This window comes from Salmo salar, chromosome 14 (genome assembly GCF_965601325.2).
Source record: "Salmo salar chromosome 14, fSalSal1, whole genome shotgun sequence".
In the NCBI taxonomy this organism is placed as follows: Eukaryota; Metazoa; Chordata; class Actinopteri; order Salmoniformes; family Salmonidae; genus Salmo; species Salmo salar.
In genome coordinates, this window is record NC_138304.1 from 87,212,481 (window position 1) to 87,238,901 (window position 26,421).

Below are 26,421 nucleotides of genomic sequence, written 5' to 3' on the forward strand. Positions count from 1 at the left end.
TTTCCTACGGCTTTTACGAACACGGGTTAAGGCGTTGCCCCTTACAAACATAAATTGCTTTATTTAATACCCATTTGCTTTACAACCTAAATTAGGAAATTACTCTCTATTTTTCACTGGAGAAGAAATGAGACTGGGATTATGAGAAATTCTTAGCACTCTGGATGGAGAAAATCGGGGTTTAGTGAATTTAGACATGCACACACACCCACACACATGCACACACACACACACACACACACTGAAACAAACTCTGAAAATTGCTCTCATGCTGATCCCCTCCATCCTACAAATTCCTTTAATTCAGTTTGTGCTGCAGCAATGCCGACTAAATGGTTTATTTTATTTTGAGTGCAATTTCGTACCCATTGTATGCTTGACATAAACATGGACAAATGATTTTGTTGAACATTGACTGTAATTCAACTCTATAATCAGTTTATACATTCCAATTTCATTCCTTCTAACTTAATACTCAACTACTTTAACAGCCACTTCACAAGCCTTATCAGTAACTATAGGCACAGATTGTATTTATCAAAATGCCATCAACAACACTCAGCGTCTGGCGTCGTTACTGCTTATAGAGCATGAGTTCTGTTTATGGCCCAGAGCTGAACGGCCACCATTGTTTTAAGTACAAAAAATGCCTTATTTTTTTTAGCTTTGTTGTATTTAATAGAGGAACTCTTGAATGTTTTTATTTACTGATTGTGGGAGAGAGATGCGAAAAAAAATAGAACCACCACAGTCTCCATCTTATTTGAAACAGTCTCCATCTTATTTGATACAGTCTCCATCTTATTTGGTACAGTCTCCATCTTATTTGGTACAGTCTCCATCTTATTTGGTACAGTCTCCATCTTATTTGGTACAGTCTCCATCTTATTTGGTACAGCCTCCATCTTATTTGGTACAGTCTCCATCTTATTTGAAACAGTCTCCATCTTATTTGATACAGTCTCCGTCTTATTTGGTACAGCCTCCGTCTTATTTGGTACAGTCTCCATCTTATTTGGTACAGTCTCCGTCTTATTTGGTACAGTCTCCGTCTTATTTGGTACAGTCTCCGTCTTATTTGGTACAGCCTCCGTCTTATTTGGTACATTCTCCATCTTATTTGGTACAGCCTCCATCTTATTTGGTACAGTCTCCGTCTTATTTGGTACAGCCTCCATCTTATTTGGTACAGTCTCCGTCTTATTTGATACAGCCTTCGATTGAAGTGGTTCTTGAAAAGAGATCCAGTTCTCTTAATCATTTTCCCTCATTCCTCTATCCATGTGTTTAATATACTGTACTTATTCCTCAATGATGCGTGACACTAAAACATTTCTCTCTTGTCTGTCTGTGTGTGCTGCTTGCAGATATGGTGAGGAAAAAGAACCCCCCTTTGAGAAGCTTCGGTGGTGAGGAGGAAGGAGAAGGAGAGGCTCTGGCCTCGGAGGCCACCGGGCCGGATAGCGAGGACAGTGCTGGGTGCCAGGCATCAGAGCCCAACGGTGCCGACGGGCTGCTGCCAGCCGAACCGGGCCGGGCCCACGTGCCGGTCCCAGATGAGCAGGAGGACCCCTCCTCCTCCCCTGGCTCCGTCTCAGGCTCCATTGAACAAGAGGGAGGAGGAGGGAGGGGGGGTGGAGGAGGGAGGGGGGGTGGAGGAGCAGGAACAGTGCCGACAGTCGGCAGCGACACGCCTGGCTTTAATTACCCCAGCCACAAGAAGGGAGGAAATGTAGTGTCCTTCCCCTGCCATGAGGTGACAGACTCAGATCTGCCGGCGCTCCCATCCCGGGCCCAGCCCGATGGGGCTGTGTCTCTGTCTCCGCTCAGATCAGAACCAGATGAGGGGGGAGGGGGTCAGGCACGCAGCCCGGCTGGGGAGCTGCTGCTGGGGGAGAGGGGGGAGGCCGGGGAGGGAGGAGGGGGAGAAAGGGTGGGTGTCAGGGAGGGGCTGCTGCTGCTGGGCGCCCAGGGGAGGGGCTACAGCAGTGCCAGCGGCGTCATCGTCCAGGGCGTCACCCGTAACGGCGAGGACAGGGACCCCTCCTACAGCCCCACAGGAGGTCTCTCAGGTCACCAGGATGGTATGGATGGCTCTGGATACCCTTTGCTACGCTCCCTCCACCCACACACGGGGGTAGGTCAGGGGGCCGAGGACACCATGCCCAGTCCCCTGGGGCCCGAGACAGGGGTAGCCCCTCCTTCCTCTCCCAAATTGCAGGACTTCAAGTGCAACATCTGTGGGTATGGTTACTATGGGAACGACCCCACGGACCTGATCAAACACTTCCGGAAGTACCACCTGGGCCTACACAACCGCACGCGGCAGGACGCAGAGCTGGACACTAAGATACTGGCTCTGCACAACATGGTGGGCTTCTCCCCACAGAGCCTCCACGCCAAAGACGCTACACGGCCCCCGTCCCACGCTGCCCTGACCGGAGCACTACAGGATGCTGCAGGGTCCACACGGTTGTTACTCAATGGCACCTACGACGTACAGGTAAATATGCTCTGCACACCATTTTGTATCAACTCTTTGTATAATGTTTACATGATTCGCATCAGTTTCTGGGCATTTAACAGTGTGTTGGTTAGTGGGTATGTGTTTGTTTTACATAACCAGAGAAACTCGAAGTATCAGAAAGCCCGTCAGTAGTACTGTATAATGGTAGAGTCCTTGCCCGACTAGATGCCCAGGCGTAGCATTGCATCAACCAATTGTTACCTGACACATCATCGACTGTGCAGCCGGGAGTCAGATTGCTGTATCATATGATGTGGTTAGCTGATATGTTAAATATTTATCCATGCGTATCTGGCAATGTAGTCGGACAGGAACACAACCATTCTCTGCATTGAGACGCAGGCCAGCCGTGGTTTGAGACTTGTCTCTTAGTGGGACACTTGAGTCATCAGAGTGACTGGACACCCACGGAGAGAGGCCTCATGGGAACTGTAGTCTGTTTTATCACTGTCATAAATACATCTCAACTTGAAACATTACATTCATGGACTACGGTTTAGCCATTAGTTTAAAGCTGCAAGATGTAACTTTCTGGGCCACCTGACCAAATTCATATAGAAATGTGAGTTATAGATATGTCATTCTCATTGAATGCAAGTCTAAGAAGCAGTATATATGTTCTATGTGCGCTATTTCTATGCTTCCCGTTCTTTAGTTTTTGTTACTATCGGTTTTGTACACCAGCTTCAAACAGCTGAAAATATAATATTTTTGGTTATTGAAAAGCTACTTCACTGCGGTATAGATGGTACAATGATTCTCTACAATATGCATTGCTTGCTTTGTCACATAAACTGAAATTAGGCTAACTATTTGATTTTTAGCAAGCAGGAAATGGTGGAGCGATTTCTGCATATTGCACCTTTAATATCCATGAAAACGCCTGCCAAACATATATTGCACACATGGGCCATACAGTACCCCCACTGTTTGGGAGTTTGAAACATTATCTAATATCTCCAAAAGAAAAGAGCCATACGTGACTCGGTGCTATTACCAACCTCTAGTTTGAAAGATATTTCTTAGTAATCATTGTCTCACTATCCATATCAATTGGATGTCACCGGGTTCGAATATTGTCACTATGAAATAAAAAAATAAAAAAGTAGAATCAAAAACACTATTCTGTATTCATCCCCTAGTGGAATTTTCCATGCAGTAATAGCGAAGGCTGCTCATTTGTCATTACCCAATGAAAAGGGGGGAAAGAGTGTAGGGAAAGGAGAGGGAGCCAGTGAAAACAGGCAACTCGATTTATTTTAAACGAGGGGTAATGAACAGATGTCAGAGCCATTTATCTGCACAGCTTTCGCTGCATGCGGTTTCTCCCTCAACTTCAACAATGTCATGTTTACAATTCGAGTGGCGTATTTAACTCCAGTGTTCCTTAAAAATGAGGTGCCTTTGGCCCGGGGTCTGGGCCTCTTAATGCCATATCATACAGCAGGAAGGGCTATTTGTCCTTTAAGCCCACCAAGGATTGTCATTACCTCTAAATTAGTTTTCCTCCTTAAAAAAAGTCTGCCTGTCTCTGATGGCTCACTAAGGGCTGATGCGTTGATGTGGCTGTCACCTTTTTTACTTTCTCTCTAACACTCATCTGGTGTGGGTGTGTGTGTGTGTGTGTGTGTGTGTGTGTGTGTGTGTGTGTGTGTGTGTGTGTGTGTGTGTGTGTGTGTGTGTGTGTGTGTGTGTGTGTGTGTGTGTGTGTGTGTGTGTGTGTGTGTGTGTGTGTGTGTGAAAAAAATTCCCCCCAAATTGACAGACTTGTCTATCATGTTTTTGTGTGTGAGTTGGCATGTGCTTCTGTCTCTGTGTGTGAGGGGAGTCAGAATGTGTGTATATGTGTCTGTGGGAGAACAATTCTGGTGAATGCCAGACTTGTGTGGTGTCTCATACAGACTTTTTGCATATTGTTATTTTTGGGAAAGTTTTGAGTTCCCCAGGAATTCACACCCTTACTGTCCAACACCCAAGTGAACGTTATGGATGGGCATTTATGTTTAGTCTACTGCACATGTCCACATATGTTCACTCTGAGAGAGCCTGTGGATATCACTTAAAGCGGCAATATGTAACTTTCTGGCCGACCCGACCAAATTCACATAGAAATGGGACTTATAGATCTGTCATTCTCATTGAAAACAAGTCTAAGATGTGGTAGATCTGTTCTATGTGCGGTATTTCTATACTTCCCGTTCTTAACTTTAGGGTTTTGCATCTTTGACTTTTGGTTTTGCACACCAACTTCAAACAGCCAAAAATACAAGATATTTCACAGCGGTTTAGATGGTACAATGATTCTCTACACTATACCTGCTTGTTTTGTCACATAAACTGAAAATAGTCTAACTATTTGAACTTCAGCAACCAGGAATTGGTGGAGCGATTTTTGCATTGTGCATCGTTAAGCATTTTTAAATAGATATCATAATCTTGTGACGTTGCTGTGGTCTTATTGTACTTTGCAGTCTCTGGACTCTGGAGACATTGGAGAGACACGGTAATACTTTTACACACTGACCTCACATATGTAGGATCTTAATTTGAGCCAGTTTGCTACAGCAGGAAAATTCCTCTGCAGCAACAGGAAATGCAAATTATTATGTGGATTATAATTAATGGACATTTTCTGTATGGGTTGATACATTTTTCATTAGAGCAAAAAGTGGTAATTACTGACTTAAGATCGTACATCTGTAGTCTTACTGCATTAAGAAGGCAGAGAAAAGCAGACTTCATAGTAGCAAGATTACGAACGAACAAGGTGCATTTAATTATTTCAATTGTTTCACAAGCCCCATATTTTCCCACTTTAAATCCCAAAACTTGATTAAAATACACAAAATGAAAATCCATTTCATTCCATAGTAGACATGTTCTGGTATTACAGTGTATTTATTTTATTGCTCATATTTCAGAGGACGTTTCACTTGACTGACTGGAGCGGTCATATAATAAATGGTGTATGTAGCTAGTCTCTTCAGGCAGTTTTAGGAGCGACCGACTCTGTTTCAGTCATTACATATCGTCTAGAAAGTGACGTCAGGCTGCTTTAAACCACATGAGGATCGAGACCTCCCACTTCCACACACTGGATAGTCTACCAATTACAAAACCTCTCTAGCTACAGGATATTTCACACAGCCGCCCTTATGTTTTCGATTTGAGACGTTTTGTTGCAGCCTTCGAGGTCAAGGTGCGTAGGATGTTGAAATTCAGGGAACATGTTTGACTGCAAGGTTGGTTTGGTTTGTTGCGTTTACTAGACAACAACCTTGACGGCTGATCCCTGCGTGGCACTCTCGATGTTCACGCCTGCACAACCATTTTCATGCTTTTTGGAAATAGAGGGTGGATTTGTTGTGTACTATTAGGGAACATGTGTTTCTTTAGCAGTATTCAGATATAAACCCCTTCGTTCTACCGTACTGCTTCTGGTTGGCTGTATTGTCAACTTGAGCATCAAAACAATCTCAGTTTGCCATTTCCCTTGTTGAATAAAATGAGGGAATTCATTTGTAATAAAGCGTAATAGACTGCATTGTTATACAGTGTGTATTACCATATAAATGAGCGGCAGTTATTGCAGGTGTTCAAGTTCTATAGACCCTTCACATCGACTCCATCTGCTCAATTCAATTCCTCTTCACTTTATCATTGAATTGCTGGTCATGGAATTGTGAAATCTGATAAACCATTCTAAACTGAGCTCACCTCTGTGTAGATATAGATAATAAGCCGTTCTCTTCATTCCTGGTCTTTCTGTGATGAGTCTGGGTTGGTGTTACCAGGATGGTTTTTCTCCTGTGTCTCTGTGTAGGACTGACTGACTCACATATTGCACTTTGTGTATGTATTGCTCTGGGTTTATTTTGTATATTTTATAATTTTCACAGATGAAAAAATATATGATGACAGTTAAAAGAGAAATTAAAAGTGTAAATCACCTTCTCCTTTCACATATTTATCGACAAATAAAAAGTAGCATTGTGATAAATAATTGTTGCAAATTAAACTAAGGAAAACAAAACATAAGATTCAGCTAAATCAGGGGAAGAAAAAATACATTGAAGCGAAATGCATAATCAACATGAGTTGATGTCTCTTCCTCTTCTTCGTTGTGTTCCAGGTGACGCTGGGAGGCACCTTCATTGGCATCGGGAGGAAGACTCCGGACTGTCAGGGAAACACCAAGTACTTTCGCTGCAAGTTCTGTAACTTCACTTACATGGGCAGCTCCTCCTTGGAGCTGGAGCAGCACTTTCTGTCTGCCCACCCGAACAAGATGAAGTCCCACCCCCCGCAGCTGCCCAATGACGACAAGCCCTCGGACAGGAGGGTGAACTGTGTGACACGGGGCGGTGGTGCGGAGGGTGCGGAACCGGGAAAGTGGGCGGACCGGGTGGCGGTCCGTGCGGAGGACGACTCGGTGGCTGGCTACTCTGTTCCCATCCGCGCCACCGACTCCCCTGGCTGGACGGGGACCGATGGCGGCGCCACAGCGGCGGACTATTACTGGTGTAAGTACTGCAGCTTCAGCTGTGAGTCGCTCAGCTCACAACGCCTCCTGGAGCATTACGAGAAGAGACACAACCAGCCTGGGGGAGGAGGGACCAGGGAGGGCAGCCCAGCCGAGAGGGAACGAGGGAGCAGCAAGGCCAGGGATAGAGAGAGAGACCCTGATCGAGACCTGACCCCCCACAGCCGGAGGAAAGACAAGACAGGAATGGGTGGCACGACGGGGGCAACAGACCCAGAGACGGTGGTGACCAGCTACAACTGCCAGTTCTGTGACTTCCGCTACTCCATGAACCACGGGCCTGAGGTTATTGTGGTGGCGCCTCTGCTCCGCCACTACCAGCAGGCCCACAGCATCCATAAGTGCACCATCAAGCACTGCCCGTTCTGCCCGCGTGGCCTCTGCAGCCCCGAGAAGCACCTGGGGGAGATTTCCTACCCGTTCGCCTGCAGGAAGAGTGCCTGCTCCCACTGTGCCCGCCTCCTACTCCAGCTGTCTCCCCAGGACATCTCCCCGTCCCCCAGGCCCAGTGTCACCCACCTATGTGACCAGTGTCCCTATGCCACCAGCGACATCGACCTGCTCCTGCTGCACTACGACAGCGCCCATGCCACCCATGGCGTGCTGGAGGTCAAGCCCGAGGAGGAGGGCGCAGAGACGGGGAGGATCTCGGCCCCCAAGGGCCCTCACGGGGAGCACTCATGCACCAAGTGCCATTTCATCACAGATGTGGAGGAGGAGATCTTCCGTCACTACAGGTGAGTAGTGGGGAGTTGAGTCTATTTGCAGACGTTGCTGACATGTTGTAGTTAGTCGACCAATCAGTTAGTTAAGGTTTGGTTCAGCTTCACATTGTAAACCTGATTTTCATTGGTAAAAATTAGTGTGGTATCATGCATCACGGCTCAGTGGTAGAGTCCAGCTAGTGTAAGCATTGTTGACATTGTTCTTAATTCAACTTTGGGTTATGAGATGATCTGTTGTGACGTGGAAGTAAATCCAGTTTTGCTCATAATGAGCAGCAGATTTGCGCTGACACACACAGTACATGTAGTTAATCAACTTTAGGGAATCGATAGTGAAATGTTAAAAGTCAAGTAATTCAATAACCCCTTTGTGGGCTTAGATTTAGTCTTGTCTTTGCCAGGTGTGTGTGTATGTGTGTATGCATGTGTGTATGTATGTGTGAGTGTCTCTGTGCTACCTTCCTGTGTGCCTGTGTATCGGGGTGGGTTATGGAAAATACTCTGCAACTGAACCATATAATAGATAACTGAGCCACTGAAATCACTCTATTACCTTCTATTACACATCCACATAAGATATCAATTACAGAGCATTTTTCCTTTTCAGCTCAGCGGCCTGTTTAGATTCGACTGTTTGGGAATGTATCGATAGAAGTGAGTCTTGTGCAGTAGCTCGATCCATATGTCTGCTTGAAGCCTTTACAGACGCTGTGCCAGAGCGCTGAGAAATCAATTGTGGTAAATCTAATAGAAGTGCAATGCAGGAAATGTAAAACTTGTATTTCAGGTTTTAAAAGGCTTTTGATGTTTGTAATTTCCACTTTGAAATTACCGACTTGATTTTCCCTTAACGAAAAATGTATCAACCCCGACATTAATTAATTATAATCCACATAATAATTCACATTTCCTGTTGAACACTTGTTGGAGGCTTAATTTCTGTAATGGTTATAAAATGCTCACCGCTCTAGGCTAAGTGTTAAAGGTCGAAACAAAACAGCTAAAAGGCCCACCCTCAGTGTGTGAGAAACAGGGTCTTTCTTGAGTGTGTGTGTGATGTCCATCATGATCTGTAGACTTTGGAAGGTTTGTTCAGGTGGGCTCGGAGGGGCTCTGTTTCCAGACCCTGATGTTGCTGTGTGTGTGTCTGTCTGTGTGCCTGCTGAATAAGGTGCTTTTTGTATTCAGGCCTCATAGTCCTAATGCACAGAGGAGAGAGCAGAAATAAGACCTGCTTCTGCTGGGGTTCCCAGGAGATACCCCGCCTCAAACACTGTGTGTGTGTGTGTGTGTGTGTGTGTGTGTGTGTGTGTGTGTGTGTGTGTGTGTGTGTGTGTGTGTGTGTGTGTGCGGGATGGAATCAATGCCTGGAATGGAATTAATGGAACGGAATGGTTTCCATATGTTTGATGTGTCTGATACCATTCCATTTATTCCATTCCAGCCATTACAATTAGCCCATCCTCCTATAGCTCCTCCCACCAGCCTCCACTGGTGCATGTGTACAAATACATGTTGTTTCCACCTCTGTTTTGTATTTGTCTCTGTGTCTTTATACATATTACACTCTTCCATTCAACTAGAATACATACCTGGATATGTGGTGTGTGTCTGTGAGTTAGCATGTCGTGCATGATGTCTGGTGTGCAGGAAGAGTAAAGCTTACCGCGTGTTCCCAATTGAAACAGTTTGCACATATATTATGATTACATTTTTTTACGTTTTTGTTCATTTTTGGTCTTCGGCAGGTTTTTTCACACATTTTTTTATTGAGGCAAACTCTACTCCCTTTGGTTGGTGATTGGTCAGCAGTATTACTCCTTCAGTCTTAAATGAAGTGTTTGTTGTTATTCAATGAGAAACGACTAGTTTTTCATGCATATTTTTTCACTTGAGAAATACGGCACCAAACATTTTAGTTACCGTAAATTCCGGACTATAAGCCACAACTTTTTCCCCACGCTTTGAACCTCGCGGCTTAAACAATGATGCGGCTAATATATGGATTTTTCCCGCTTTCAAATTTGTTTTCTCCAAAAAAATACATTCTGTGACGTGCTCAGTTTTTTGGCGGCATGAAGCTTTCATTAGACCAATGAAATTGCCGAACGGGTTAAGGTCAAACAGTGACGAGAGCGACAATGAAAACGATCCAATGAAAACGATCCATATCGGATGAAGCAATTCTGAGGCTATTCAACTCCGACACCGAAGGAGATGGTTTCAGAGCACAGGAGGAGGAAGATGGTGACCAATGACTTTCTTGGTAGGCTACTGTTTACTGTACATTTTTTATTTTTTTGTTACAAGCCGTGTTTCGTTAAAGCCTATTTATTTTTGTTACAAGCCGTGTTTCGTTAAAGCCTATTTATTTTTGTTACAAGCCGTGCTTCGTTAAAGCCTATTTATTTTTGTTACAAGACGTGTTTCGTTAAAGCCAATTTATTTTTGTTACAAGACGTGTTTCGTTAAAGCCTGTTTAAAGTTAATTTGTTTCAATGTACCGGTAGGCACCTGCAGCTTATAGACATGTGCGGCTTATTTATGTTCAAAATAATATATATTTTTGAATTCAGTGGGTGCGCTCAATAGTCCGGAAATTACGGTAGATGTAAAATTGCACGACTAAGACCCCCTGGGAAAAAGACGTTACAATGAATGACACATTTCTTGATTTATCTTTATTAATTCTGACTATTTTGAGGAAGTGTTTCTGGCTATGTTGTTGCTACGGTGGCTCAAGATGGACAAACAACAGGAATATTTATGCTTTTTTCTCGCTTCCAAGCGAAGGTCTTTAAAGAGTATGATGGTCGCATCGCCTAGCCGAGTTAAGCTAGGAGCAAAGCGAACCTATGTACTGTATGCAGACGCCTTAGTGGCCTGCTCTGGTCTGGCTCTGTGCTGTAGATTTATGTGCTGGTCACCAACACATCAAACATATGGAAACCATTCCGTTCCATTAACTCCGTTCCAGGCATTGATTCCATCCCACACACACACACACACACACACACACACACACACACACACACACACACACACACACACACACACACACACACACACACACACCTCCAGACCCCCACCCGCCCTGCAGCCTGGACGTGAACACCATACTGATGCTGAGCTGTCTAACACACACACACACACACACACACACACACACACACACACACACACACACACACACACACACACACACACACACACACACACACACACACACACACACAGCCTACCCACCCTGTCTGAGGCCATCCCTATAAATCAACCTTCAGTGAGAGCAGAGCAGAGGGGGAACATTCTCCATCTTTTCTTAAGGAACAATGAAGAGATGAAGAGGTGTATCATAGTGTAATATTGAGCAGCACAGAACATACACATGTTACATTCTCAGTCAGCCTTTAGGGCTTACAGCATCATTACCCTGCACAGCACAGGTATGGAAGACGTCCACTGTAATATGTTTTACCCCCAGCCTCTCCAGTTCAGTCCCCCAGTTCAGTTCAGTCACCCCAGCCTCTCCAGTTCAGTCCCCCCAGCCTCTCCAGTTCAGTCCCCCAGTTCAGTCCCCCAGTTCAGTTCAGTCCCCCAGTTCAGTTCAGTCCCCCAGCCTCTCCAGTTCAGTCCCCCAGCCTCTCCAGTTCAGTCCCCCAGTTCAGTTCAGTCACCCCAGCCTCTCCAGTTCAGTCCCCCCAGCCTCTCCAGTTCAGTCCCCCAGTTCAGTCCCCCAGTTCAGTTCAGTCCCCCAGTTCAGTTCAGTCCCCCAGCCTCTCCAGTTCAGTCCCCCCAGCCTCTCCAGTTCAGTCCCCCAGTTCAGTTCAGTCCCCCAGTTCAGTTCAGTCCCCCAGCCTCTCAAGTTCAGTCCCCCCAGCCTCTCCAGTTCAGTCCCCCAGTTCAGTTCAGTCCCCCAGCCTCTCCAGTTCAGTCCCCCCAGCCTCTCCAGTTCAGTCCCCCCAGCCTCTCCAGTTCAGTCCCCCAGTTCAGTTCAGTCCCCCAGCCTCTCCAGTTCAGTCCCCCCAGCCTCTCCAGTTCAGTCTCCCAGCCTCTCCAGTTCAGTCCCCCAGCCTCTCCAGTTCAGTCCCCCCAGCCTCTCCAGTTCAGTCCCCCCAGCCTCTCCAGTTCAGTCCCCCAGCCTCTCCAGTTCAGTCTCCCCAGCCTCTCCAGTTCAGTCCCCCCAGCCTCTCCAGTTCAGTCCCCCCAGCCTCTCCAGTTCAGTCCCCCAGCCTCTCCAGTTCAGTCCCCCCAGCCTCTCCAGTTCAGTCCCCCCAGCCTCTCCAGTTCAGTCCCCCCAGCCTCTCCAGTTCAGTCCCCCCATTCTCTCCAGTTCAGTCCCCCCAGCCTCTCCAGTTCAGTCCCCCCAGCCTCTCCAGTTCAGTCCCCCAGCCTCTCCAGTTCAGTCCCACCCAGCCTCTCCAGTTCAGTCCCCCCCCAGCCTCTCCAGTTCAGTCCCCCCAGCCTCTCCAGTTCAGTCCCCCCAGCCTCTCCAGTTCAGTGCCCCAGCCTCTCCAGTTCAGTCCCCCAGCCTCTCCAGTTCAGTCTCCCCAGCCTCTCCAGTTCAGTCCCCCAGCCTCTCCAGTTCAGTCTCCCCCAGCCTCTCCAGTTCAGTCTCTCCAGTCTCTCCAGTTCAGTCCCCCAGCCTCTCCAGTTCAGCTTCCCCAGCCTCTCCAGTTCAGCTTCCCCAGCCTCTCCAGTTCAGTCCCCCAGCCTCTCCAGTTCAGTCCCCCCAGCCTCTCCAGTTCAGTCCCCCCAGCCTCTCAAGTTCAGCTCCCCCCAGCCTCTCAATTTCAGCTCCCCCCAGCCTCTCCAGTTCAGCCCCCCCAGCCTCTCCAGTTCAGTCCCCCCCCAGCCTCTCCTGTTCAGTCCCCCCAGCCTCTCCAGTTCAGTCCCCCCCAGCCTCTCCAGTTCAGTCCCCCAGCCTCTCCAGTTCAGTCCCCCTAGCCTCTCCAGTTCAGTCTCCCCAGCCTCTCCAGTTCAGTCCCCCAGCCTCTCCAGTTCAGTCCCCCAGCCTCTCCAGTTCAGTCTCCCCCAGCCTCTCCAGTTCAGTCTCCCCAGTCTCTCCAGTTCAGTCCCCCAGCCTCTCCAGTTCAGCTTCCCCAGCCTCTCCAGTTCAGCTTCCCCAGCCTCTCCAGTTCAGTCCCCCAGCCTCTCCAGTTCAGTCCCCCCAGCCTCTCCAGTTCAGTCCCCCCAGCCTCTCAATTTCAGCTCCCCCCAGCCTCTCCAGTTCAGCCCCCCCAGCCTCTCAAGTTCAGCTCCCCCCAGCCTCTCCATCTCAGACCCCCCCCCCCCCGTTCTGGATCATTAGTCTCCTCTCTCTGCATCCTGCCTAGTGTACCTGCACAGGGGGAGGAAAACCCTTCCAGCTCCCTCCTTCTCCCCCTCCTCCTCTTCCTCAGGGAGAGGTGTACGGGGCAGCCCAGCTACCAGTCGTGCTGGGCCAGAGTTTCCATTTCCTCTGTGATGTCAGTGTATCTGTCCATCACCCTGGTGTGATTCAGTCCAGTTCGCCCCACAGCTCTGCATCTGCCGACCGGCCCTCGTAAAACACCCAGTATTAAGTGTGTTCACTGGTGTATAGCTAAAGGAGTTTCATTTCATAGCCCACAAATTACATCTACTCAATACTTTTACTGACACAGAATTGTTTTATTTTTTACAAAATCACTAAAATCATTTTTATGTATTTTGGAGAGAGTGCAGATTTTTGATACTGCAGTCATGTTTCGAGCAGCGGTTTAATACCATCAATGGCCGTGGAAATTAAACACAAATTAGTTTTTGCCACCTCTCTATCTTTTCACCTTTTCTCTCTTTCTCTGTCACGCACACATAATACACACACGCACGCACACGCACACACACACACACACACACACACACACACACACACACACACACACACACACACACACACACACACACACACACACACACACACACACACACACACAGCCTACCCACCCTGTCTGAGGCCATCCCTATAAATCAACCTTCAGTGAGAGCAGAGCAGAGGGGGAACATTCTCCATCTTTTCTTAAGGAACAATGAAGAGATGAAGAGGTGTATCATAGTGTAATATTGAGCAGCACAGAACACACACACATGTTACATTCTCAGTCAGCCTTTAGGGCTTGCAGCATCATTACCCTGCACAGCACAGGTATGGAAGACGTCCACTGTAATATGTTTTACCCCCATCCTCTCCAGTTCAGTCCCCCAGTTCAGTTCAGTCACCCCAGCCTCTCCAGTTCAGTCCCCCCAGCCTCTCCAGTTCAGTCCCCCAGTTCAGTTCAGTCCCCCCAGCCTCTACAGTTCAGTCCCCCAGTTCAGTTCAGTCCCCCCAGCCTCTACAGTTCAGTCCCCCAGTTCAGTTCAGTCCCCCCAGCCTCTCCAGTTCAGTCCCCCAGTTCAGTTCAGTCCCCCAGTTCAGTTCAGTCCCCCAGCCTCTCCAGTTCAGTCCCCCCAGCCTCTCCAGTTCAGGCCCCCAGCCTCTCCAGTTCAGTCCCCCAGTTCAGTTCAGTCCCCCCAGCCTCTCCAGTTCAGTCCCCCAGTTCAGTTCAGTCCCCCAGTTCAGTTCAGTCTCCCCAGCCTCTCCAGTTCAGGCCCCCAGCCTCTCCAGTTCAGGCCCCCAGCCTCTCCAGTTCAGTCCCCCCAGCCTCTCCAGTTCAGTCCCCCAGTTCAGTTCAGTCCCCCCAGCCTCTCCAGTTCAGTCCCCCCAGCCTCTCCAGTTCAGTCTCCCCAGCCTCTCCAGTTCAGTCCCCCAGCCTCTCCAGTTCAGTCCCCCAGCCTCTCCAGATCAGTCCCCCCAGCCTCTCCAGTTCAGTCCCCCCAGCCTTTCCAGTTCAGTCCCCCAGCCTCTCCAGTTCAGTCCCCCCAGCCTCTCCAGTTTAGTCCCCCCAGCCTCTCCAGTTCAGTCCCCCAGCCTCTCCAGTTCAGTCCCCCAGTTCAGTTCAGTCCCCCCAGCCTCTCCAGTTCAGTCCCCCAGTTCAGTTCAGTCCCCCCAGCCTCTCCAGTTCAGTCCCCCCAGCCTCTCCAGTTCAGTCCCCCAGTTCAGTTCAGTCCCCCAGCCTCTCCAGTTCAGTCCCCCAGCCTCTCCAGTTCAGTCCCCCAGTTCAGTTCAGTCCCCCCAGCCTCTCCAGTTCAGTCCCCCAGTTCAGTTCAGTCCCCCCAGCCTCTCCAGTTCAGTCCCCCAGTTCAGTTCAGTCCCCCCAGCCTCTCCAGTTCAGTCCCCCCAGCCTCTCCAGTTCAGTCCCCCCAGCCTCTCCAGTTCAGTCCCCCAGCCTCTCCAGTTCAGTCCCCCAGTTCAGTTCAGTCCCCCCAGCCTCTCCAGTTCAGTCCCCCAGTTCAGTTCAGTCCCCCCAGCCTCTCCAGTTCAGTCCCCCCAGCCTCTCCAGTTCAGTCCCCCCAGCCTCTCCAGTTCAGTCCCCCAGCCTCTCCAGTTCAGTTGCCCCAGCCTCTCCAGTTCAGTCCCCCAGTTCAGTTCAGTCCCCCCAGCCTCTCCAGTTCAGTCCCCCAGCCTCTCCAGTTCAGTCCTCCCAGCCTCTCCAAACCTTCCATAACAAAGCCATCCCCAACAGAGACACTGCCCACAAAATGAGGTGGAAACTGAGCTGCAGTTCCTAACCTCCTGCCAAATGTATGACCATATTAGAGAGACATATTTCCTTCAGATTACACAGACCCTCAAAGAATTCAAAAACAAATCCAATTTTGATAAACTCCCATATCTATTGGGTGAAATACCACAGTGTGCCATCACAGCAGCAAGATTTGGGCAACCAGTGAAGAACAACCACCATTGTAAATACAACCTATATTTATGTTTATTTATTTTCCCTTTTGTTCTTTAACTATTTGCGCATGATTACAACACTGTATTAAGACATAATATGACATTTGAAATATCTATTTCACTTGCTTTGGCAATGTAAACATATGTTTCCCATGCCAATAAAGCCCCTTAAATTGAAATTGAATTTAGAGAGAGGAGGAGAGAGAGTAGGAGAGAGAGTAGGAGAGAGAGTAGGAGAGAGAGAGAGAGAGAGAGAGAGAGAGAGAGTATATATAGAGAGAGATAGAGAGAGAGAGAGAGAGAGAGTATATATAGAGAGAGATAGAGAGAAAGAGAGAGGGGGGATAGAGAGAGAAAGAGAGAGAGAGAGAGAGAGAGAATAGAGAGAGAGAGAGAAATATAGAGGGGATAGAGAAAGAGAGAAAGAGAGAGGGATAGAGAGAGAGAGGGGGATAGACAGAGAGAGATAGAGAGAGAGAGAGAAAAGGGATAGAGAGAGAGAGGAGGGAGAGAGAGAGGGTATAGAGAGAGAAAAAGGGGATAGAGAGAGAGAGAAGGGATAGAGAGAGAGAGAGGAGGGAGAGAGAGAGAGAGAGGGTATAGAGAGAGAGAGAAAAAGGGGATAGAGAAAGAGGGCGGGAGAGAGAGAGAGAGGGTATAGAGAGAAAGAGAAAAAGGCGATAGAGAGAGAGGAGGGAGAGAGAGAGAGAGAGAGAGGGTATAGAGAGAGAGAGAGAAGAAGGGGATAGAGAGAGAGAGGGCGGGAGAGAGAGAGAGAGAGAGAGGGTATAGAGAGAGAAAAAGGGGATAGAGAGAGAGAGAAGGGATAGAGAGAGAGAGAGGAGGGAGAGAGAGAGAGAGAGGGTATAGAGAGAGAGAGAAAAAGGGGATAGAGAAAGAGGGCGGGAGAGAGAGAGAGAGGGTATAGAGAGAAAGAGAAAAAGGCGATAGAGAGAGAGGAGGGAGAGAGAGAGAGAGAGAGGGTATAGAGAGAGAGAGAGAAGAAGGGGATAGAGAGAGAGAGGGCGGGAGAGAGAGAGAGAGAGAGAGGGTATAGAGAGAGAAAAAGGGGATAGAGAGAGAGAGGGCGGGAGAGAGAGAGAGAGAGAGAGGGTATAGAGAGAGAAAAAGGGGATAGAGAGAGAGAGGGCGGGAGAGAGAGAGAGAGGAGAAAAAGAGACTTGCCAAGACGCCATCTTGCTCTGTCTTAAATCATCCACTAGTGTATGACTGCAGCTAACCTTGTACAGACAGATACATCTGCACTGGCAAAAAAACATTTGGCGTGTGTGTGTGTGTGTGTGTGTGTGTGTGTGTGTGTGTGTGTGTGTGTGTGTGTGTGTGTGTGTGCGTGTGCGTGTGCGTGTGTGTGTGCACCACATTTATTTGTGTGTGGTCTTGGGGATTCTTGAAAGTGTGTTCACATCAACATCTACTTGTTTTCAAATCAATTGCAATTTCCTCAAATATCCTAGGAAAGAGTGGGATAAGGTGAGCCAAAGGGGTAAGTTGAGCCACCCTTGTTTCTAGGAAGCCATACACAAAATTAATAATTTGACCAAATATTTAGGAAGAGGTCATCATTTCGTGGAGTCTGTGAAGGAAGAAACCATTAAAAAGAGGTAAGCAAGTTAGGTCCACAAAACTGATTTTCACAGAGCCAAATTATTTTATTGTTTTAGAGGTTTTATGATGCTTGTATCTATAAAGTAGATTATTTTATGATTGTTCTATACATCAGTTGGGGTCTCTATAAGTTTCAATATGAGTTCCTAAATCTAGCATGAAAGTGCATCCTTTTAACTGTGTGGGCTAATATAGTCAAAATGTTTGCCCTTTGGTAAGTTGAACCAATGGCCAAGGGGTAAGTTGAGCCAATGGCAAGTTAAGCAAATGTAAGTATTTTCTTCCCAGGCTTAATGCAAGGCATTATCACTGGGATAGGAGGTAACACCAGGGCCTGGCCTATGTTAAAAGTGTTAAAAAAGTATTACGTGTTTGTAAGGTGTTAAGCCTGTGTTAAAAGATGCTTAAAAGACTAAAAGTGATTTTGATTGTGTTGAATTGTGTTTGGGAAATAAAGATGGACATGGTTTTAAAAAGGTTGTGGTAATATTTCATTCAATAAAGACATACAGTTGAAGTCAGAAGTTTACATACACTTAGGTTGGAGTCATTAAAACTCGTTTTTCAACCACTCCACACATTTCTTGTTAACAAACTATAGTTTTGGCAAGTCGGTTAGGACATCTACTTTGTGCATGACACAAGTAATTTTTCCAACAATTGTTTACAGACAGATTATTTCACTTATAGTTCACTGTGTCACAATTCCAGTGGGTCAGAAGTTTACATACACTAAGTTGACTGTGCCTTTAAACAGCTTAGAAAATTCCAGGAAATGATGTCATGGCTTTAGAAGCTTCTGATAGGCTAATTGACATCATTTGAGTCAATTGGAGGTGTACCTGTGGAGGTATTTCAAGGCCTACCTTCAAACTCAGTGCCTCTTTGCTTGACATCATGGGAAAATCAAAAGAAATCAGCCAAGACCTCAGAAAAAAACATTGTATACCTCAACAAGTTTGGTTCTTCCTTGGGAGCAATGTCCAAATGCCTGAAGGTACCACGTTCATCTGTACAAACAATAGTACGCAAGTATAAACACCATGGGACACCACAGCCGTCATACCGCTCAGGAAGAAGACGCGTTCTGTCTCATAGAGATGAACGTACTTTGGTGCGAAAAGTGCAAATCAATCCCAGAACAACAGCAAAGGACCTTGTGAAGATGTTGGAGGAAACAGGTGCAAAAGTATCGATATCCACAGTAAAATGAGTCCTATTTTGACATAACCTGTAGGCCACTCAGCAAGGAAGAAGCCACTGCTCCAAAACCTCCATAAAAAAGCCGACTACGGTTTGCAACTACACATGGGGACAAAGATCGTACTTTTTGGAGAAATGTCCTGTGGTCTGAGGAAACAAAAATGTTACTTTTCAGCCATAATGACCATCGTTATGTTTGGAGGAAAAAGGGGGAGGATTGCAAGCTGAAGAACACCATCCCAACCGTGAAGCACAGGGGTGGCAGCATCATGTTGTGGGGGTGCTTTGCTGCAGGAGGGACTGGGGGACTTCCCAAAATAGATGGCATCATGAGGTAGGAAAATTATGTGAATATATTGAAGCAACATCTCAAGACATCAGTCAGGAAGTTAAAGCTTGGTTTGCAAATGGGTCTTCCAAATGGACAATGACCCCAAGCATACTTCCAAAGTTGTGACAAAATGGCTTAAGGACAACAAAGTCAAGGTATCGGAGTTGCCATCACAAAGCCCTGACCTCAATCCTATAGAAAATGTGTGGGCAGAACTGAAAAAGCGTGTGCGAGCAAGGAGGCCTACAATACTGTTACACCAGCTCTGTCAGGAGGAATGGGCAAATTCACCCAACTTATTGTGGGAAGCTTGTGGAAGGCTACCCGAAACGTTTGACCAAAGTTAAACCATTTAAAAGCAATGCTACCAAATACTAATTGAGTGTATGGAAACTTCTGTCACTGGGAATGTGATGAAAGAAATAAAATCTGAAGTAAATCATTCTCTACTATTATTCTGACATTTCACATTCTTAAAATAAAGTGGTGATCCTAACTGACCTAAGACAGGGAATTTCTACTAGGATTAAATGTCAGAAATTGTGAAAAACTGAGTTTAAATGTATTTGGCTAAGGTGTATCTAAACTTCCGACTTCAACTGTATAATTTTAACAGCCCATACTCGGGGTAAGTTTTGCCAAGAGACCACTTGTTTTGGAAAAACTATGTTTTCAAAACTGTAATGTTGACATGAATTCTGATTATTTCCAGGGATTCACAACATCCTGAAATGTATGTAGATATCTTTGTTAGAAAGAATATTATTTTTCCCTTGACAGAGTGATGCTGAATGTAAAAAAAATCGCTCAACTTACCCCTCTCTCCCCAACTCTGCTTATTCAATTTATAGATATCATTGTTCTTCTCATGGCTTAAACAATTACTCAAAGGTTAAAATCATTTTTAAACCACAAAGGGACAAGACGAACAATGCATTTAAATGACTGTTAGACAGTTAGTTTTGTAAATTGGAAGGAACTTATGTTAACTTTTCCTTAATTGAATTAAATAAATTAAATTGCATTGCCTTTTCATCAATCTACCGTGGAAACAAATAAACACTTTTCACAGCTTTGTGTAAAAATAATTGCTAATACTTAAACTATTTATATGGCAGTAATTGAGCCATAAATGTCGGTATTCTATTTGAAGACACACCTCAATTAAACCACCTCATTATTCCCAGTTCTGTAATTTGTTAAATTTAGAGTGGGTACGAGGTCATGAATAAAGCAAAAATCATTAAAAACGATTTATTCCCAAGTATGAATTTACATATATAAATATACTGTAAAATGTCTGCATTTTAGCTGATAATGTGGTGCTTATTTGAAACTTTAAAGAATATTTTGTTGAACAGCATTACAGTTTTGTAAAACAAAATGTAAACTTTTATGTATCAGTTGTGTCTTAGTCTGACCCTAATCCAATCAATAAACAACATCAATCCATATGCATTTTAGCAGAAACAATATCTGACAAATGATAGTCTACTATAATTCTATTTTACAGCCAGGGAACATCCAGAGAAGAGCCCGTTACACCACGTCCCTGGGCTAGCCAATGATCAAATTTCGGTTTTTGGTCGACAGAAATATTTGTGTTTGCTGTCAGTGAGGTCGGCAGAGGAGAGGATAGCGATTTATGTTGGACTCAGGCTGTCCTTTATGTGTGTGAGCTGTTGCTGCCTTCAGTAGTGAGGGAGAAATAGAGAATGAAAGAAAAGTAGGAGCGAGAGAGAGATAAATAGAGAGAGAGAGGGAGAAGGAGCTGTTTGTCTTCTCATTTTAAAGCGTAATGATAAGTGAAAGTGTCTGCGGCTGGAAGGACTGGCCGTGGAGAAGGCTCTGTCTCTATCGCTCACCATAACTCCCCTGTAATAAAACCACGGAAAACAACCAGTGTGTCTCAGGTTGCACACTTGTCCATTTATTCTCATGAAGCTGTAATTGAATTTGTATGTAATGTTGTTTGTTTCCTGGTCTTGGAGGAAAATAGTTGTTGAAGAAAACCGCGCTACGCAAGCCCAGAGGATAGGTGCGTTGGCTGAGTGTGTGGGAAGTGAGTGATGAAACGTATGCTGGTCTCTGTGTGTGTGTGTGTGTGTGTGGGCATCGAGCGTGCGTGCATGTGTCTGTCTCTGTGTGTCTTATTTTGTGTATGTGTGTGAGAGTACATGCTAGTATACTGTAGATTATCGCAAGTATGCTTGTGGCCCTGTGTGTGTGACAGGGCTCTACAGTGCAAACATTTTACTTGCATATGCGCCTAAATATTTTGCTGTGCGACCTGGGATTTTTATTTAGGAGCACCAGTGCGCCTATAAAAATGAAGGATTCTAGCGCTATTACATCAAACATTTTATGTGGTGCTCCTAAAATTGTTTGTATGCGCCTACATTTTTCCACTTAGGCTCACACGTGCTCCTTGTAAAATAGGTCCGCGTAGAGCCTTGTGTGAGTGAGTATGTGTGTGCAAGTGTTTGGGGAGTTGAGAGAGTATTATTGGATGCGCTGCTGCGTTGAAAATTCACAGATGTTCAGGACATTCATTAGAGGCATAGCTGGCCTCTTGGCCTGGTGCAGCGGTCCTTTGAGATGTAAACAGTACAGATAATCAGAGAAGCCTGCCTGCAGAGGCTACAGACATTCGCAAACACACACACACACCTATGTGTGCTGGATTCCAAGGGCTTTGATCTTGTTCTTCTGCCCCTGTGTCTGACTTTAAGCGAACTCATTGACACACTGCATGCTGGGAAAACAGGCTCTTCTTGATGATGAAAGCCTGTCTCTCCTCACTTCTTCCTGGTTTGTAGTTGGGGCATGAGCAAGAGGGCGTCGGAACGTTTAGTACAGTCTAGCGCTACAGCGTATTTTCTGGGTTCTCTAGGGTCTGAATAGGTGTGTAGGCTGTGTGTGAGTGTTGAAACGAATGCTGGCGTGTGTGTGTGTGCTTGCGTGTGTGTGTGTGTGTGTTTCTGTTTGTCTCATTGTGTGTATGTGCGTCAGAGTACATGCTGATATAGATTTTCCTCACTATTGCAAGTGTGCTTGTGGTTGCAATATTGTGTTTCAAGTTGCAAATGCTTACTTCCAGGTTCCTTCTCGACAATGCTACAACATTAAGAAATAATCAAATATAAGAATACGAACATAAAGTAAATGTCTCGGAAGAATATAATAAACATTTTAGTGTAGGTGTAATACAGGAAGGCACAATTTATTGTCCAAGTGGGAATAGGGGGGCAAATGTATACATTGTGAAGTATTTGGCAATAATAGTAAGAGACTGGTAGCATCAGTTGTGATGTGTGTGTAGCATGAATGTATATGTGTGTGTGTATTGTGTGTGTGGATGAGTGTGTGTGTACTAAGGGTTGTCACAATACCAGAATTTTTACTTCGATACTGAAATCACGTCTAGTTTCATGATACTCGATACCATCACGGTATTTGATACCACAACGATAGCAAAACAATACCGCAACAAAACAAGAAGGCAAATTAGCCAAAGTCACAGAATGGCACTTGATCCAGACAAATAAACGCAACTACTGCTCTGTTCAATCGTTGGGCATCTTTGAGTTCAATATCATTACATTTTACAATGTTTATGTAAAGTATTTTGCATTAATTTAATCAATTATACAACCAATTTGACTTTGTTTTTACCAATCTACCTACAAGAAAACATTTAGTTGAATGGTAAATCTATATTGATAAACTGGGTAAATCAAGATGTAGTTCTATTCACAGTACAGGTGAATTAGTATTATTCAATAGGAGTGTGTGCATGCAGTGAGTTATTGAGCTTGTTTTAGCTGATATCATGGGGCTACAGATGACAAACAATCCCTTCCATTTAGGACTTAATTTATTGGCAAGTGCGAAGAGAACATATTATTTTATTGTACTGATCAACCCCATTTGCATAGAATAAGCAATCTCTTATTTTATAAAAGTGTGCGATGTCTCTTTAAGAAAGTAATGATGTCATTCACTATGCAGAATGTGGCTGTGGAATCTGACTTTGTGGCTATTCATGGGTTGCATATTTCGTCACAATATTGTTTTTAATGCTTGTTTTGGATGATGCCCGACTGAGCATTCTACTCAATGCATCGTCAGTGTGCGCTGATGAAGATTTCAAATGTACTCTAGACATTACAGTGGCTTGGAAATACAATGACATTCAAAAGGAGGCAAATAATTAGTAGCAAAACCTTTCGTCATCATTTTGATGTCACCAGATTGCCTTTGGATGTAGTATAATGTTAGCTAGCTAGTTAAGATTGAGGGGAGGCCACTGGATATTAGCTAGCTAACGTTAGCATATTTCGGACGAACTTTGCTAGCTAATGCCATCTGTCTAGAGTACATTTGACAACATGAAATTGCTTGCAAAATTGTTTTCTATTAAATATTTGACTACTTTAGCAATGTCATCGTATTTCGAGGCACTATAGTGTAATTTAGACTAAACAGTAGTTAGACACCTTCCAGAATGACTGGGCTTATCACCACTTTAGGGCACCACAATGACACGGGGTGGCTTGAGAACGTTCGTAACAATGAGAACGTTCATAACAATGAGAACGTTCGTAACAATGGCATAATGCGACCAAGTGATGGAGGTGCAACCTATGAATGGAATCTAGTGGAAACCAGATGGAAGGCGAGAGCGACGAAGAAGTGAATAACTTTTTGGTGGCTAGGGACGTTTTTGGTCACAATCAGCTTTGAAATCAGCATTTTTTGGCGTGATGGTTTGCACACATTATCACAAACAAAGTACTATTCTAGTGAATTCAGCTGTAAGCCTGCAAGGAAAGTTAGCCTACAATTAAAGCTGGAAGCTACCGGTTTCATCTTGCATTGTGAAAGTTTTCTAGCCTGTACGGACATTGTTTTGCGAAAAGCAATGAACAGTTTCAACATTTCTACATGCCGTGTTGCATTATTCAAGTTTGTTAACATCTGTGCAGCATGAGTGGGGACTGGGGAGCTATCAATGCATCCCAGACAGCCCTAGCAATGAATGACTAAGTGGAGCAAGCACTCTGCTCTTCGCACTATAAAGGGGCTGCGCTGATGCAGACTTGATCCTCTCAATCACGTGAAACACACTTGACAGAAGTACCGCATGTAAAAAAAATTCTAGTACTGAACCGTTTTTTGGGGGGTTTGTTTCGTGCAACACTAGTGTGTGCTAAGGTGTGGAGCGTCAGTACAGGTGGCCAGTCCAGTTCAAGTGTTCATCAGTCTGATGGCTTGTAGATAGAAACAGTCTCTGAGCCTGTTGGCATCAGACCTCATGTTCTGTTACCGTCTGCCCTACGGTAATGGAGTGAGCGGCTCGGGGCTGAGGTGTGTGGGGTGCTTGACGATGCTGCGGGCCTTCCTCAGGTACTGTTTTGAGGGTGAATATGTTTGTGGGGAGTTGAGAGCGTATTATTGGATGCGCTGCTGCGTTGAAAAATCACAGATGTTCAGGACATTCTTTAGAGGCATAGCTGGCCTCTTGGCCTGGTGCAGCTGTCCTTTGAGATGTAAACAGTACAGATAATCAGAGAAGCCTGTCTGCAGACTACACACACACACACACACACACACACACACACACACACACACACACACACACACAATATGCACACACACAATATGCACACACACACACACAATATGCACACACACAATATGCACACACACTATACACACAATATATGCACACACACACACACCTATGCGTACTGAAATTCCAAAGGCTTTGATCTTGTTCCTTATGCCCCTGAGTCTCTAAGCGAACACACTTCCCGCACTGCATGCTGGGGAAAACAGGCTCTTCTCGATGATGAAAGCCTGTCTCTCCTCACTTTTTCATGATTTATAGTTAGGGCACCTTATTCTTTAGGTTCTGCTACAGGGCTTGACTGGGAAAAAGCTGATTGCTGGGTTAACTGATCTCACCTGTCAGTTCAACTGAACCTGATGGCTTCCCCTTTGCTGTTACAGGTGTAAAACCTGGTTTAAGGCAGGGCTTCACATCTCTTCTACAGCTGGTGTAAATCCAAATGGAAGGACTCTTTGGTGTAGACAGTGTAAAACAGGTGGAAGACCATTATGGTGTAATTGGTGTAAAACCAGGTAGAAGATCTCTTTGGTGTAATCAGTGTAAAACCAGGTAAAAGGCCTCTATGGTGTAATCTGTGTAAAACCAGGTAAAAGACCTCTATGGTGTAATCGGTGTAAAACCAGGTGGTAGACCTCTATGGTGTAATCTGTGTAAAACCAGGTAGAAGACCTCTATGGTGTAATCGGTGTAAAACCAGGTGGTAGACCTCTATGGTGTAATCGATGTAAAACCAAGTAGAAGACCTCTATGGTGTAATCGGTGTAAAACCAGGTAGAAGACCTCTATGGTATAATCGGTGTAAAACCAGGTGGTAGACCTCTATGGTTTAATCGGTGTAAAACCAGGTGGTAGACCTCTATGGTGTAATCGGTGTAAAACCAGGTAGAAGGCAAGACCTCTCGTGGCTAGAAGCCATAATGCTGACTGACAGAGACTAGAGGGAGGGAGAGAGACGCCGAGGTTGCTGCTCCTTTGTTCAGCATCTGTGAAGAGTTTAGCCAGATTACTCTGTAGAGAAGTTAGGCACACACACTCATGGAGGCATGCATGCACACAGTTACTAACATATACACAGTCACAGAGTCACACGTACGCACGCACCGCACATGCACAGAGTAGGCACTCACGCATTCATACACACATGCACACACACACTAGTGTTGCACGGTATACCTAAGCTTCGGTACTTTTTCGATACTTGAACATGGAAAAACGGTTCAGTACTAGAATTGTTGTTATTTTCGGTGCTTCTGTCAAATATGTCCCACGTCATATATACGGATTGAGCGGATGGAGTCTGTCTACTAATTTGTTTGAATCTTCTCAAGGGGGCAGTAGTAAGCTAGCCAGGGTTTTGACAAGCAAGCGAGAAGAGAGAGAAAAGGCCGACAGCATGGCTTATTTAAATGAATACATCATACCTCCACGCCCGCAGCTTGTTGACCAAACTGTCTCCAGAAGTGAACTATGGGAATACGTTGCTTACAGAGCAGATGATTAGGACCAGCCCATCGTAACAACTATGCAAAAGGTGTTACAAAGCAGTGCAGTGCAAGGGAGATTTAGTTGCAAAACAACATAAAAAAAAATGTAAAGAACTATTTCACACATGACATTTGCATTGTAACATTATTCTACTTGCAACTAAATTTGAATTATTTTTGAGTGACATTGACATGAACATATACTCAGTATGACGTTCATTTGAGCATTATAATTGTTGTTGTATGTGTATGTTGTTGTATGTGTCGAACTGCTTTGCTTTATCTTGGCTAGGTCGCAGTTGTAAATGAGAACTTGTTCTCAACTAGCCTACCTGGTTAAATAAAGGTGAAATAAAATAAATATAATATGATTACAACCCAAAAGTAATGTGAAATGCCCTCATAACTTGGCTATGAAGCGATATATTTAGACTATGTCACGTTTGTCTGGGCTGGGCTTGTTAGCAGTAGCCACTATCCAGCCAGCAGCCCTGGGTGGAGCATTGTACCCTGGGAGTTGAAATGCACTTTGGGAATTGTAGTATGCTTTGT

The 26,421-nt window shown here is 45.4% G+C and overlaps 1 protein-coding gene across 2 annotated transcripts in view; it reads left to right on the forward strand.

The window, feature by feature from the left end:
* trps1 (trichorhinophalangeal syndrome I) overlaps window positions 1-26,421 on the forward strand; it is a 174,554-nt gene that overhangs the window by 38,724 nt on the left and 109,409 nt on the right. For both annotated transcript variants that reach the window (XM_014142659.2, XM_014142661.2), the window contains exons 3-4: window positions 1,368-2,503; window positions 6,660-7,807. In XM_014142659.2, the coding sequence (XP_013998134.1) occupies window positions 1,368-2,503; window positions 6,660-7,807 (2,284 nt within the window). The remainder of the gene's footprint in view (window positions 1-1,367; window positions 2,504-6,659; window positions 7,808-26,421) is intronic.